This window comes from Toxoplasma gondii, chromosome IX (genome assembly GCF_000006565.2).
Source record: "Toxoplasma gondii ME49 chromosome IX, whole genome shotgun sequence".
NCBI lineage: Eukaryota > Apicomplexa > Conoidasida > Eucoccidiorida > Sarcocystidae > Toxoplasma > Toxoplasma gondii.
The window spans coordinates 1,948,376-1,963,314 of NC_031477.1; the positions used below are offsets into that span (position 1 = coordinate 1,948,376).

The window sequence follows — 14,939 nt, forward strand, 5'->3', positions numbered from 1 at the left end:
GTCTGTGTCTGTGGCTAGAAAGGGGATTGGCAGAGAGGGCAGTTGGTTTTTCGAGCAGTGCGGAACCAGCGGTAGATACACTCTGCGTGAAATTTGTATTTGCAGGTGGCGCACATTTTCTTGGGGAGAGAGCGATGGTGGGGATGGACGACCGAGTAGCAGATCGGGCAGTCTTCGAGACCCTCGAAGAAATGCTGGAGATTCGCCGCCCAGACAAAAAGACCTGCGGAGAGAGAGGAGCGATTCATCGCCCCGAAGGCCGCCAGCAGCCACCGACTGCTGCGACGCTTCGGCACTCCTGCGAGCAACGGCAGAAGACAGACACAAACTCACCTGTGAAGCCGGACGCGTTGCTCCGACGCGCAGGGCGCCGCAAAAACGACTGGAAAGCGGACCGTGGCGCGAGACTCGCGGCATTCCGACACACAGCAAGACTCGTCAAGAGACAAGGAACAGGACGCAAAGAAGTCGGAGACTCCACCCTGCCCACACAACTGGAACTGGCGCGCGCGTTGGTCGAGCACGACGCGCTGCGAGACTGACCAGGGATGCGATCTAAATCCAGATGAGGCTGGCTCTTCTGCAGAGGGAAATTTTTGGCGAAAAGGACATTCAGCGTGACCGAGATCTCGCCTTTCTCGTCTCGGAAAGTGACTGCCAGGTCCCTCTGACGGCTGTCGAAGTTCAGAGACAAGTCAAACGTCTCCGCCAGCTTCGATGCCTCGCGCACCTCCTTCTGCATGAGGCTGCAAGCACAGCAGGATGAACGCCATGGCACCTCTGAAACGGGAGTCGCGCGAACGCGAAAAACGGGGAGAAAACGCGCAAGAACCCAGCAACTCGGCTAAAAGCGGCCCAAAAGCCGCGAAACCGAGAGACCTCAAAAAAAACGCGCCCTCTGTACGCGCAAGAGCAACGACACGAGGCCAGCCTTTCAGGCGTTCCACGGGTGGCTGTCGCCGCCGAACAGACACACCCCACAGCTGAAAAAGCGAAGACAGGTCAACGCCAAGCCTGCCCGGAAGAGGAGAAGCGAACGCCCGACAGGGAAACGCGAGGTGGACAGCAAGCCAGAGACCCAGCGAACTTCTGCCTGAGAGGCGCCCTTCGTCGCGCCACACTCCGGAGACTCCGACGCGTCCTGGCTGCGCCGTGAGCACAAATCAAAGCGAAAGACGCAGAAAACGAAGGACGCAGCAAGCGAGCAGTTGAGACTGAAACGAGCAGAAAGTGAATGAACAGGGCGTCCGCCTCTCAGGCGGCGCTTGGAGCTCCGACTGGCAGTGGCCCAGGCATCAGACGCTTCCTACCGAGAGGAGACGTAGGTCTCAGTGAAGAGTTCCAGTTCCCTCCTGGCGCGCCCATTGCGACAGCGCATCCAGATGCGCCGAACGGCCTCTGAGACGAGAAACAGCGAACAGACACACACTACAAACGAAGAAAAGGAGTGAAGAACATCAACTGGGGCATGTGCGACAGGAAGACCGACTCTCCGTCCACTCGCTGCGACGACTGTTCAACGACTTCCCTACGGACCTCGCTATCTATGCATTGCTGCATGTCCGTCAGTGCCGTGTACGGAGGCATTTCTGTAGCCAGCATTTGTGTCTCCATGTCTCCACTTTCGTATGCTAGAGCTCCACGACATTCCGCCGCCGCCTGGCTGACCATCTCCAGGGACAAACTGGCTACGGACGAATTGAGTCCATCTGTGCATCGAGTGCTCCTGCGGCTTTTTACCGGGATTAAACTGAAGGAGGAGGTAATAGACGTGAGCTGCGAGGAGCCAGAGGAAAGAGCGATTGGTCACATCCCAAACAAGTCCGTGGAGCGGAAGCTGTTGAAGCACTGTCTCGGGGGCCTTCTCGTCCGACCTCCTGTTGTCCGTCGCAAGACTCTGCATGCCCTCTCGAGAGATGTACTCTCTCCAGTCGCGCGTGAGCCAGAGCGAGTCGCTTTCGGCCATGAGCCCTGGGGAGGTTTCCGGCGCCTTCCTCACCTTTGGAGCTCGGACGCGATCTCCCGGCACCACCCTCCACTGCCCCCCGAGGGCGTCTGCGAGGCCAGGAGGAAGCAACCATCGAACGACACTCGGCGGCTCCACAGCGCAGACGTGAGATGCAGAAGCGACAGCCGAACGCGACGCAGGAAGCTCGGAGACCGGGCGCGAAGAGGGCGCGACGAAGGACTGCAGGCCGACGAAGTCTCGAGGTGAAAAACGAGAAGCCTCGGCGGCGAGTTGCAAGAAGGTGACAAACAACAATTCCACGAGAGCCTGAACGAGGGACATTTCCGTCACATCTTGAAGCAGCTCGCAAGCCCTACACCCGCAGGGCGACGAACCGACGCTCGGGGAGAAGTGCGTGGGCGAGGGGGCATCGCCGTAGGAGCAGAGAGACGAAGGCGGAGCGAAGGGAACGTAGGAAGGCGTCGCTCGGCTCAGGACGCTTCGCGCTCGTGCAGCCTGCGACGGGGCCGTCTGTAACAGCTGCTGAAGATAAGGCAGGTATGCCTGTTTTTGGAAGAAGTCTTGACTCGCCTCGGCCTTTTCTCCGCTTCGCTTGTCTCCTGTCTCTTGGGCTGCTTCGGACCCAGAGTCGGCCTTGCCGTCGCTTTCGTCCGACGCGAGCGAAAGCAAAGAAGGCAAGACGATCATCCATCCCCTTAAACCGAGAGCGATGTCTTCGAGGGCTTGTTCTCTCTCGCGCTCGCGAGTTTCGTCCTCGCTAGTTCCACCCTGTTCTTCCGACTCGAAAAACACAGAAGAAAATGAAGCGCCTCTCTGCTCCGAAGCCGTCCCCGCTCGGCGCGCGCTGTGCATGTCCGAAGCGAGGGCGAGGGCACAGCTCGCATAACGAAAGGTACCGACCAATTGGGAAGCGAGGATTCGACCTGTGAAGATCTGCAAGAGCCAGCCGAGAATCGCGGTTCCTTCCTCGACCTGGGAGAGTTCAGCAGCTAACGGATGAGGTGAAAACCCCTTGGGACGTCGACATATGCGGTCGCCTTTTTCTTGTTCTCTCTCGTCGCGGCTTCGCCCTGACTGCGGTGTCTCTTCTGTCTGCATTGTTTCGTTTCTCTCGCTCTTCTGACTTGCCCTGCCTTGCTCTTCTCTCTCCCCGTCTCCCGGCTCTACTGCCTGGAGCACATCGTCCACCATCCGCATCTCTTCACACTCTCCCGCATCGCCTTCGCCTTCGTCTTTGCCTTCGCCTTTGCCTTCGCCTCCATCGCTCTTTGTCGACAAGAGATGACGCAACTTCCTGAAGAGCGAGCTGCTCCCTGCCGGGGACCCAGCAGGAGAAGCTGCGCTGCCGCTAAAAACGTCACCTTCACACAGGCCTGGCCCCGGAGTCCGCGCCACGGCTCGGTTGGCCGCCCTCGAGTGTCGTTCCTCGTCTCCGCTGGAGTCGCCGTCTTCGCAGGCCTCGCCTTCGGAGTGTGAGCCGTCTACCGCAGGCGACAATGGTCGGTCCAGCGACAGATCGAAGCGCTGAAGAAGCTGCTTCACTTGCTGCCGGGAGACGCGGCTTGAGGCCGAGAGGGGAAACTCGGTCCCTGTGGGATTAGAACTGAATGTTGACGTATTTGCAGGCCTAGTGCATTCGCAAAGGTCTGCGTTGGCGAGTAGAGACAGAGAGTCGCCGTGCAAAGCTCTTGGACAGACACAGGACAAACGATCCCGATTCTCTCCATCAGACGCAGTGTCTCCTTTAGCTCTTGGCCTTCGCTGGCGCCCTTCGCTCTGCGCTTCGGGAGATAGGAACAGTGGAGGGAACGCGTCAGTCTGCAGGAGAGGCTGCGAAAACCATGGATACCGTCGCAAGCAGGTCACGATGCTCGCTTGAACCGGGCTACGGCGACATCCCAGGAGACCCGCACAGATGCGCGCCGCGACCGCGGTCGGAGACGCAGTCGCGGCACTGGAGCTCGCGGCCTTCGAGGTCTCCACCGACAAATCAAGGGAGTCACATAAGACCCGCAAAACTCTGCAGGTTGCGTCGTCGTAGAACTGCGAACAGAACGGGCGGGAAGACAGCTGGAGACCGTAGCGCGAGAAGGAAGTCTTCGTCTTTACAAGTGCATGCGGAGTAGACGAGAAAGCCGCGAGGCTGGAGGGGGCCGGTGCGGCTTCACGCATGTGCAGCGCTTCATCGTAGAGCACAGCGAGCCGCACAGATAGCGCGAGGAGACGCAGCGAACGGTCTTGTGCCTCCGAAAAAGAGACACCGAGCGTCCTGTCTCCGCGACCTGTCTCCGCCTCAGTGACCTCTGAAAACAAGGGCGAGGCTCGGACGAGCTTCACTGACAAAGCCAAGATTTGAGATACAGCTCCCATGCTCGGTGCAGCAGAGATGCTCTCCCTTTCTCTCCCTTGGTCTGCAGAATGTCCTGTCTCCAACGGACGCGGTGTGCCACAAGCAGACCCCGGTCGAGTGGTTTTTCGATTTCCCCAGTGTCCTCGATCCTGCCGATTTGTCTCCTTCAGCACAAAAACCGCTAGACGAAGAGCCTCCAGGGTAAATGCTTCGTCACTCAGTTCGTTCTCAAGCGCGTCTCCTGATTCGACCATTGCCTCGTCTGCAGGCGGGTCGGCCTTCTGGAAGGCCCGGAAAAGGAGGCGAAGCCCACAGGCGGCATCGACGGCCTCCAGACACTTCCACGCCCGACAGACAAACGCGTCGGTTCCCCGGTCTTCTGCGCTTGCGGCCTCAACGCTCTGCTCCTTCTCGTCAGTCTCCGTTTGCCTTCCTCCAACTCTCCTTTCTTCATGGTCTTCGTGGACGCTTCCGTCGCTTCCTGCAAACTGCTGAGACGAAGGGCGCAGACCTCGCCAGTGAAGAAGCGCTTTCTGGGTGGCCGGAAGGACCGCTCGCGGCGAGTATCGCACAGAGCGAAGGAGGCGACGCATCTCGGTTTCGCGCTCAAGCAGAGCCGCGAGGAAGTCTCTGTACATGTCATCTGCCTCGTTCGCTTCACCGTGAAGCGCGAAAGAAAGATCCACCTTCTGAGAAAACGCGACCAGCTCTCTGCCGACTGAAGACACCGTCAAGAACGCGGACCCCAAGCACGACAAAATGCGTGCCAGGGTCCCTTCGCTCTCAGCGAGTTCAGAAAGTCGACTTTCTTCGGAGTTCCCTGTCGAAGACACAAGGAGGCAGGCGTTGCTCGCAAGAGAAAAACGAGCAGTCTGGCTGGCGGACTCGCTCCTTGTCAAGTCTGCACTTGTCTGGGACTGCAGCAGCGACAGCCGCTCTATTTGGTCTTGGAAACGATCAAGGAGGAAGGCGTGAGTGTTTCCTGTTTCCTCGAGGAGGTCCTGGACAGTCTCGGAGAGACGCACGTTTTCTTCTGTCTCGTCTTGCATGTTGAGGCAGCAGGAGGGCAGCGAGCGAAGAAAATCTTGCAAGGCATCAGCAACCACTTGAACGCTCAGGGCGCTCGCGTAAGAGGGCAGAGAATGCAGATCGCCCTGCGAGTTGCTGGCGCTGCTTCGGGGGTCCTCGAGATCTTCCAAGAGCTCGGTCGCTCTTTTCTGTCGCGCGTCGTTTGCCGAAAGACCCTGCGTCTGCTGTTGCTCACCCGTCACCGCCAAACTGGCGTGGAGAAGCCACCTGAGGAACTCGAAGGCCGTCCGAATGACCTTGGAGTCTGCGACATCTCTCCGAGCACATCCAGAGGTCGCGGCGGCAGATGCCGCTGCCGACGACGAGACCGGGTCGCGGCCCTGCGTTCCTCCTGGCGGCATTGCGGGAGACAGGGAAGGCAGTCGAGAGGAGACTCCCGAGAAGAGGAGGAACGATCGTAGGGCACTGGAAACGGCTGATCGCAGCATGCACGGCCCGACCGCTGAGGCGACGCCGGGCGCCGGGTCCCTGGCGGAAAGCGAGAAGAACTGTTCTTCGTGGATGCTTGTTGCGGAGAAAGGCAGGAGCGTCTCCCACTGACCTTCCGCCTCACAGAAACGGAGCAGCCGCGAAAAGAACAAGGCAAACAAAGAAGTTGAAGGAAACGAGGCGACTGCAGGTCCTCCTCTGGCGCCACAGGCCCGCTCTCGAACTTCAGGCTGAGACAGAGCTGCGCTGCTGTCTCCAGAGAGAACGGTAGACACGAGGGCGGGCATGGCCAAGTCCACCAAGCTCCCTGTTCTCTCTCGCTGTCGACGGAAGGAGAAGGAAGGAGGGAAAAGCAGCGAAAACGGCGATGAATCCACCAGCACAGAAGCGTCGCCACCTGCGCCTGCAGTTGCCTCTTCTCCTATAGCTGCTGCAGCCCGGCTCGCGAGAGAAGAGACACCGAGTTCCGGTTCGACGGAGACACGAGAGGAAGCTAGAAACAAATCAAGAAGGAGGTCGACATGCCCCGACTCTCGCGACTGTTGGGCCGCCTCCAAGAGATCACGAGTAAGAAGAATATGTGGGGAGTCTTCCTCGAAATGGCCCTCTGCATTTGGCTTCAAGTTCCCTTTTGAATCTGCCCTTTCTTTGTTCGCTGTCTTCGCAGCGGAGCCTGACGCATCTCGCGCGGCAGAGCCACAAAGCGCCCCCCAAGAATCCAAGAAAGCCAGGCAGCACGCATGCGTCAGAGCGCACCGCCACAGACCGACCTTTAGGCCATTCTCACTTTCCGAAGGAGACAAAGGTTCGAAGCCTTCCACCGAGGTGCCACAGACGGACCGAAGGCCCAGAGAGTCACCCTTCTCTTGCGAACATGTGTGAGGCTCCAGAACAGAAGGCGACGAACGCAGACCCAAAGGGTGCTCAGGATCTGTCTCACCTCCTGACGGTCGGTGAAGGCGAAGCAGATAGACAAGGATGTCCAGTGCATGCGACATGGCCCGCGGCGGCGCGGTCAAGTCGCCTGGTGCCTTGTGAGCTGATTGACGCGTCGAGACGCGACTCAACAGGGGCCGGGCCAGAAGGGATAGACAGCCTGCCCACCTCTCGACAGTCACAGCAGAAGCTCGGAGGAAGAGCGGTTCGTCTCTGTTGTTCTCAAAGCTGTCAAAGGCCTCCGCTCCTTCTGCGTTTCCGTCTCGCTTTCGGTTTCCTGTCTCGCGCCCACTTTCCTCCTGCTCGTCTGCGTCCTGGCTTTCTTGGAAGCACAGACTGACAGTGGAGAGTTCGAAGAGCGCCGCGTAGAGGCGACTCGCGGGGAAGGTCACGCAGGCGCGAAGCAGAGACAGGAGGGCATCGAGGACCCGTTTGGGGAGGCGAGTGAGAAGCGTCTCGAAAGTCTCAGAAGCAGCGGCCAACTGAGAGCGGCCGTCGCCGTCGAGAACCGGCATCCCATGTTGAAGAAGGTGGAAAGTGAACAGGCCAGAGAGCCACCCACTCAAGGCGGCAACAGTCGGGGCTTGCCGCGAGGAACGCGACAGAGACGAAGGCAGGCTTGTTGACAGGGATGATTCGGAGGGAGCAGGCACTCGAGAGAGAAGAAGATGCAGAACAGTCTGGAAGTTCAGAGGAAGAAGAAGACGCAGCAGGTCGCGCTGCGTTTGGGCAGCAGCTTCCTCGCAGTCACGGAAAGCCTGAGACTGTTCTCCGTCACAAACAGGTGAAGCCGAAGATACGTTTGGAATGCCTGAGCTCAGTACCTCTCGCGCTCGGTTCTGGCTGACGTAGAGCCGGTGCAGCGCCGACAGACATGCCTCGGTTAAGCGGAGAACAGCCTCCTCACTGTTGAGAGAAATCAATGGAAGGAACGGTGCTGCGTCACCGGCGGTTGCTCCTTCTTCACTTTCATGCTGCCTTCTCTCTTCGGCATCTTCCTGCTGGGGCGCCTGCTGCGCACTGCCTTGGCTTGCATGCGTCAGTGTCTCCGTAACCAGCTCGACGTACTCTGGAAGGAGCTCAGAGGTGACCATCTGGAGGAGCTGCGATCCTCTTGGGCTCCAGGCGGCGACAGACGCCTTGTCGGACCCCAAGGGCGCGACGGCCAGAGGTGCAGAGAGAACAAGGGACGCCGAGGAGAGCAGGCATCTTTCTAGAGCGACCTGGAAACTGCAGCGGCCTGTCGTCTCTGCGGCGACTTCTGCAACGTTGAAGCGGGAGCAGAGAGAACCGGATACACACTCGCGTCCTTCCTCTCCTGTGCTTCGGTTCGCGTCTCCAAATGTTTCCCTTTCACCGGCGCCTTGACGACCCAAGCCCCGCAAGGCCTTCCAGAGGCGATGGAGAAGGCCGAGTGCGACGGTGTGATGCAAGAAGAGAAGAGAAGGTTCGATCCTCTTTGAGGAGGACGCTGGGCCGCTGCTTGTCTGAAACTGTAAGGCCGGCTCACCACCTTGGAGGCCGGGTGAAGGAAGAAGCAAAGAAACGAGGAGTCTCCACGGTTCCACAAGGGCGTCCGCCGAGTTTCCTGGAATCCCCAAGAAGCCTGTCGTGGCGCAGGCATGAATCCCACCGAGTTTCCTGAAAAGAGGAAGAAGCAGCTTGTCAACCAGGAGGCGCGCAACGCGCCACTGGGCGCCGATGGAGGCCAGGCGCTCTCGATCGTCGGCGACCCTCGCAAGAACTCCACGCGTCGGTCGTCTGTCTTCCTCATTGCGAGTCTCGAGCTCCAAATCGCCCCGCGCCTGCAGGAAAAGGGAAGCCTCTTCCACGCAGTTCCGAACGACCGACGCGAGAAGCTGGACAACACCCTCTCTGCCTTCTGCGAGGTCTGGAGCGTCTCCGTTTCCGTCGTTGAGTTCGCCGACTTGTCGCTTGTCGCCAACAAGAAGAATCAGAGATTCTCGGCTTTCTTCCTCTGCAAATGAAGTGCCAGCTTGCGTCGCGTCGGCCGGCACGTCTTCTGCCTTGTCTGACGAAACGGCAGGTCTCCGCGACCGCATGTTCGCCTCGAGGAATTGCCAGAGAGCCTCGACGACTTCATTGACCCCTTCCAAGTCCCAGCGTTGGCACCCATCGCGCGTTGTCGCCGCGGGTCTCCTCTCGTCGACAGCCCTCGCTGTTTGCAGCTCTTCGCCGTCGGCCGTTTCTCCAGCGACAGGCTGCGCAGCGTGAGGGAGATCTCTGAGCAGGCGCAGCAGCGAAGACATGACGAACGCATGCAGGTTTCGCACACCAGCATAGAACGTCAGAGAGTCCTCGCCAGCGCCCCAGCCTGCACCCCCGCAGAGAGGCGCGGCTGACGAAGAAGCTGAAGAAGCAGCCGAAGGAGAAGAAGCGGAGACAAGAGGCGCTTTGAGGTTCCCGGGGTCCGCGCTTGCCAGGGCAGCGAAGAGTGGACAGAGGGAGTCTCGTAGAGCACCTAAGGCACTGATTGCGGTCGCGCGATCCGTGTCTCTGGCGGAAGCCTTTTTGCCAGGAATCCCCGCAACTGCGGCAAAGAGGAGACTATTCACATGGTCTTGCATGCACTGGAGGAGTGGTGCGAGAGCGCACTCAGTGGCGCCTTTCATGTTTCGTCTGAATATTTCGGAAACGAACCAGCGGACGAGGAGAGGCAGCGAGACCTCATACGCTCTCTTTTCGTCTTCGCGGTGCCACCAGCAGCGTTCCTCTTCCTCGTCGCCTGGCAGCACCCCCGTCGTCGCCATCTTCTCGTCTCCCTCCGTTGCTCCGTGGAGTCGCCGGACCTGGCGGACTGCTCTCGACTGCGAGGCCGATCGCTGGCCCTGAACGGGGAGAAAAAGGAAGCAAAGCGGAAGACAAACGGCGCGCGCGACGGCGAGACGAAGGAGCCGCATGTCTGCTTGAGTGAGAGCCGGCGGTTCGTTGGCGGCACCACGAGCCATGTGAGGCAGAGACGAAGCTTCCGGGAGAGCAGAAACCGCACCAGCGGAGCTGGGCGAGGGCGGCGGCGCTGCTGCGGAGTCTCCGAGTCTGTTGACGCGCGGACGGGGCAACGCCGGAAGAATTCGTTTCTGAAGAAGGAAGAGGAGAACGGTGAAGTGTGAAGTCAGGAGGGTGCGAGCACCCGGGTGCAGAGCCTCGGCAGACCGCGAAAAAAGAGAAGCGTCTTTGACAGATCCAGCTGCCTTGTCTCCGACAGCGCGTCCGCGCCTGGGCTGCGACCAGTCTCGCAGTTCCACTCTGGCTTCCGCGACATCCACGTCAGTCTTCTCGCGGTTCTTAGACCTCTTTTCCACCGCCGCCTTTCCTTCAACCGGGTCCTGGCCTTCGTTGCTTCCTGCGGCAGTTACCTCGCCTTCATCTGTTCTCTCGCCTGGCGTCTTCTCGAGGCCAACATACTTGTGGTCCGCCACAGAGCAGTCGAAGCGACGAGCTGAGGCTCTCGCAGAGCCTGCTTCCTTTCCTGTCTTGCCCTTCGAAGTCGGATCCCGCGCTGGAGTTGAAACACCCACAAGGGGAAGGAGAAGCGTCAAGTCCCCGAGGAGAGCAAAGAGGAAGTCTCGTCCCTCCTTCGACTGCAAGAGCAGGTCGCCCGGCATTGCGGCCAGGAGCGGCAGAAGGGCGTCATAGAAAGAGGGGGACGAAGAATAGCCTGAGACCAAGAAGGAAAAAGGCGCATCCGTACTCGATTGCTTTCGTTTGCTTGTTCGTCATTATCCGCCCCTCTCTCGAGTCCTCGCTGGGAGGCTACCACTCCCTGAAAGAGGCCTGGGGCACTACGTACCTGTGTCGCGGTTCCCGTTCTCCAGGAGTGTACAAGCCAGACGGCTAGTTAGATAAAAACTAAAGCGCGCAACGCCTTCAACAATGCTCTCAACTACTCATCAGCTGCCTGTCGCACTGACGCGCGATGCCGCTACTTTCTGTTTTCCATCCTGGTTTCACTGCAAATTCAAGTCTCGTCGGGGATCTCTCATCCTTCACAGAGACTTCTTCCTGGCGTGGACGATGACTCTTTCCTGTCACAAGACCCACCGCATGCACCTCGCCTCAGCAGCCTCACCTCCGTGACGAATGGCAGCTAAGAGTTTAGGGAAAAAGAGAATGAGTTGATGGGAGATCATCTTCTTGTATGCATGCAGAACGCCTTGCTCCACGTCCCTCTCCTCCTCTGCTCGCGGCTGGTCTTCCTTCTCAGTGTTGCATGTCGGCGCCAGGCGGCGAACAGGGATGTCGCACTGAGAGAGAAGAAGTGTGACAACCTCCAAGACGCCTGCAGAGCCGCACTGCACCTGGGCGTCCGCGAGGCTGCGTCCTAAACTGGCGTCTCCGGCGCCGCCGTCTCGGTGACCCTCCCGCGCCTGGGGGCCTTCCTCGGAGCTCCGCGCGAGTCTCAAGCTCCAGCAGGCCGGCAGCCGCGAGGCGCAGAGGGGACGATCTGCCAAGGCGCTGAAGACGGTGGAGACGAAAGCTCGAGGAAGGAGAGGATAAGGGAACTCTGCATGCGCAGCAATGTACCTCTCTGTTGCACTGGCGGAGACGTTCTCGGCTGCGTCGCCATTACCACCGCAGCCAGGAGCGCCAGAGGCCGCGACTGAGGAAGCCGTCAGGGCCGAGGCGACAGCGGTCTGCTGGGCGTCACGCTGGCGTTGATGCCTCTCTTGCTTGGACGCCTTCTTATCGCTCTTCTCGCTCTTCTCACTCTTCTCGCCTTGCAGATCACTACCGCGGAAGACGGCGGCGGAGGCGACAGGAGGCAGAGGAAAGGGAAGTCCTGCTCGCGCGAAGCTGCTGAGGAGAGAGAGGAGAGACGCAAGGGCCGCCCGCCGCACAGACAGACGGAAGGTCGAAGGCGCAAGAAAGCGAACGAGGCTAGTGGCGTTCCCCACAGAGAGCAGCGGCTCGAACGCGTCTCTCCACAGAGACAGGACACAGTTCGTCCCCTCAGAAGAAGGAGAGGAAGACGGCGACGAGGCAGCCGAGGTGGAGACGAGAAGGCGCGCGAGGTGACCGAGAGCCAGGAGGACACAGGAGACAGTTCGGTCGTAGCGGTCTTCTGCTTCGTCTCCGGAATGTGGAGACTTTGTCTCTTCGCCGCCGCTTTTCTTCTGGTGGCTTTTGGCGCCAAACGCGAGGGCGTTCAGGCCCTCCGGATTGCATGCAAGCAACTGGAAGTATTCTGAAAAGAGCGCCTCTCGACAGTGGTCAAACGCGGCAGCCAGTCGAGCTCGGTGACCGACGAATCCCCGAAAAAACAGCGTCGGAGACGAGGAAACAGCCCCAGGAGCCGCGGCCGACGAGGAGGCGGCGAAGGGAGGAAAAGCAAAGTCGAGCGCTTCTTGGGCGGCAAGCGCGACTTCAGCCGCATCGTCGTGAGAGGAGATCCACCACAGAGGAAGCATCGCTCGCAGGTGAGGCCCGAGAAGCTTCCGCGCTCGCGAGGCGATCAGAGACAAGCACCGGTTCACCCCAGCTCGGATGCGCCGTTCGCTGTCCCAGACAGCCAACCGGCCGTAGACATAGACGAACTGCGGCAAAATGGCTTCTGCTATCACAAGAAAAGCTTCGTCGGAGAGGGTCTGCCCGGCGGCAGAGGCGGCGGAAGACGCTGTGGCCGGCGACAAAGAAGAGAGGTCCGGGGAAGACGCAGACGCCGGATGCGAAGACGACGAAGAAGAGGAAGAGGCCGAGACACAGAAGGCAGGCGACGAGGCAGACGAGACAGGCGACGAGGCAGACGAGACAGGTGAGGAGGCAGACAAGACAGGTGAGGAGGCAGACAAGACAGGTGAGGGGGGATTCAAACCATCAGACGAGGGAGAGAAGCCATCAGACGAGGGAGAGGCGGACCCCCGCGAAGCGTGGAGAAGAAACTCGAGTTCCTGAAGTCCCTTGAGCCGTGTGACAGAGTCTCGCTTAGTCAGCTTCGCGAGAGCTCTGTGGATGTCGTCGATTTGTTGCTGTTCTCCTGCGTCAGCCTGCCTCAAGGCGCCTCGCCCTGCCGCGACGGAAGAAGGCGCCTCGCTCGCAGTCTCCCGATACCGGCTTCGCTGCGCTCCTCCCGGAGCCTTAGCGCAGGCGGAGGAGGAAGTCGCCGGAGCCACCGAAGAAGGGGACCGAGAAGAGGAAGCGGCGAGGGACGCGGACAGGCCTTGATCTTCTCCGGGCGCTGAGGACGCAGTGGAGGCTTGCGCAAAATGCGCAAAAATCGCCGCGAGCTGCGTTGCACCTCCTGGGGCTCCAGGGTCCACAGAAGGAGACAGCGAGGAGACGAGCTGAGCAGCACGAGCGCTCGACGCCGCTTCGCCTCGGAGTTGACGCTTCAGCTGCTTCCCAGTCAGCTGCTTGCCTCGAGAGGCCGAGGTTGCCGGAACCTTCTCGTTGGGCGCCATTCCGGAATTACCGGGCAAGTCCGTTGAGAAGTGGAAAACAACGCGGAGTGAAGGAGGTGAACCGAAGCATGGACTGGATGGAGTAGGGACTAGAGAGGGAAGTCGACGGGGACTCTCTCTGCGAGGGAGACAGGTGGAGAGGGAAGTCGACGGGGACGGGGACTCTCTCTGCGACGAAGACAGGTGGAGAGGCGCGAGTGCATGCGAAAGGACAGGCGCCGGCGAGAGGCAGGGAAGACAGAGAGGCAGGAGACCAACTGCAGCGAAGGCGAACAGGAGTTCAAAAAGGAAGGCAGCGCGGAAGGGAGAAGAAGCACCCACAAAGCAGGAGAGAGGCGCGCGCCTCGCGTTCGAGGCGACGACAGGGAGAGGGGGCCCCCGCAGTCACGTGGAAAGAGCAGGGGTGCGAGTGGACGACGAAACGGAAGAAAGGAAGAGAGGAGAGCAGGAAGCAGGCGGAGCAAAGCAAGAGACAAAGGGAGAAGAAAAGGAAGCGGACAGACAAGCGGGAGAGAAGTCGCTTTCGACAAAAAAAGTCGCAACAGCGGGAGAGGAAAGGCGATGCAAACAGGGGGGACGAAGAGGGAGAAACCCGCAGGGTATGGACAAGGGGAGAATCCGACTTCGAAACATGAACGAGAAGAAAAGCTGTCGGGGAAAGCAGACTTGCGTCAGGAGAAAAAGCAGTCAGAAAAAACTCTGGAACTCCTCGACCGTCGAGAAACCGTTGAGAGTCACCAGAAGGGCAGGAGACTCTCAGACCCCACAGCGACGAAAAGGTTTCCTCCTCGAAGAAAGAGTTCGTTGTCTCTCTTTCGCCTCTTTCTGCAAGACTTTTTACACCCTAGCGACTGTTGACAAGCTTGGCGTTTCTGAAGGCTCAAGCTGTTTTTTGCGAGGCGTGCATGCAAACACACACGGAAAAGAAGGTCTAGCTTGCTGCGCGCAGATTCGCCGATTCCTGCTCTCTCTCGCTCTGCCTTTCGCTTCTTCTCTTCGCTTCTTCTCTCCTTTCCCCCTGCTTGTCATTCTCCCTGTCGCGTCTCTGTTTGCCGCTACGCGGAAAAACGAAGAAAAACGAAAGGAAAGAAGGAGAGATGTGTGTGTATCTGTGACTGCACTCCAGCAGGGAGTGAGAGGCGACCGAGCGAAGCGGCCACCGTTTTCGCGTTCTCGACGGTTGCATGTCGCGGAGCTGAAAAAACGCCAGTCTGTTCCTTCTTTCTTGTTCGTTCCACTCCACCTTGTTTCGTATCGATTCGCCTCATTTCATCCATGAACTGTCTGGTTTTCTTGCCTGTTTGAAGCGCGAGACAAGGCCGCCTGTGAGGCCTTTGCGCGAGTCCTTGGCACGACGTCCAAAGTGCTGCCTTCCTCCATCGATTTCCATGCCTTTCTGCTTGTTCTTCTTCCTCTCCTGTCTGATCTGGCAGAAATGCCAATACACTCCTAGAGGACAGACTCGGCTCCCTCGTGTCTCCTCCTCGCCTCAAGCGCGTTCTATACATACATCCCCAGTCGTTCTGTCTCCACTCGGCGAACTTTCCTCCCTCGCAAACTCGGCCTTCTTGAAACGCCGCATAAACGTCCTGGGGCGACGCAAGCAGCACACACAGGCGCCGGACCGAACCAGAGACAGAGAAGATTTACCTGTGTGCATTCACGCATGTACATACATTTATATATACATATATATACATACATATATATACATATATATATACATACATATATATACATATATATA

At 59.2% G+C, this 14,939-nt stretch overlaps 2 protein-coding genes across 2 annotated transcripts; one reads left to right on the forward strand and one right to left on the reverse strand.

Moving 5' to 3' along the window:
• Nucleotides 1–14: 14 nt before the first annotated feature.
• TGME49_264860 (zinc finger, C3HC4 type (RING finger) domain-containing protein) lies at nucleotides 15–13,192 on the reverse strand (the record flags this gene model as incomplete). Its single annotated transcript, XM_002368574.2, has 5 exons — nucleotides 15–298; nucleotides 544–746; nucleotides 1,311–1,398; nucleotides 1,741–10,452; nucleotides 10,864–13,192. 5 exons carry the CDS (start codon nucleotides 13,190–13,192, stop codon nucleotides 15–17), a joined length of 11,616 nt encoding a protein of 3,871 aa, XP_002368615.1.
• Nucleotides 13,193–13,393: 201 nt separating this feature from the next.
• Nucleotides 13,394–14,050, forward strand: TGME49_264850 (hypothetical protein; the record flags this gene model as incomplete). The annotated part of the gene is made up of 1 exon (XM_002368573.1): nucleotides 13,394–14,050. The coding sequence occupies one exon, from the start codon at nucleotides 13,394–13,396 to the stop codon at nucleotides 14,048–14,050; it is 657 nt and encodes a 218-aa protein (XP_002368614.1).
• Nucleotides 14,051–14,939: the final 889 nt, after the last annotated feature.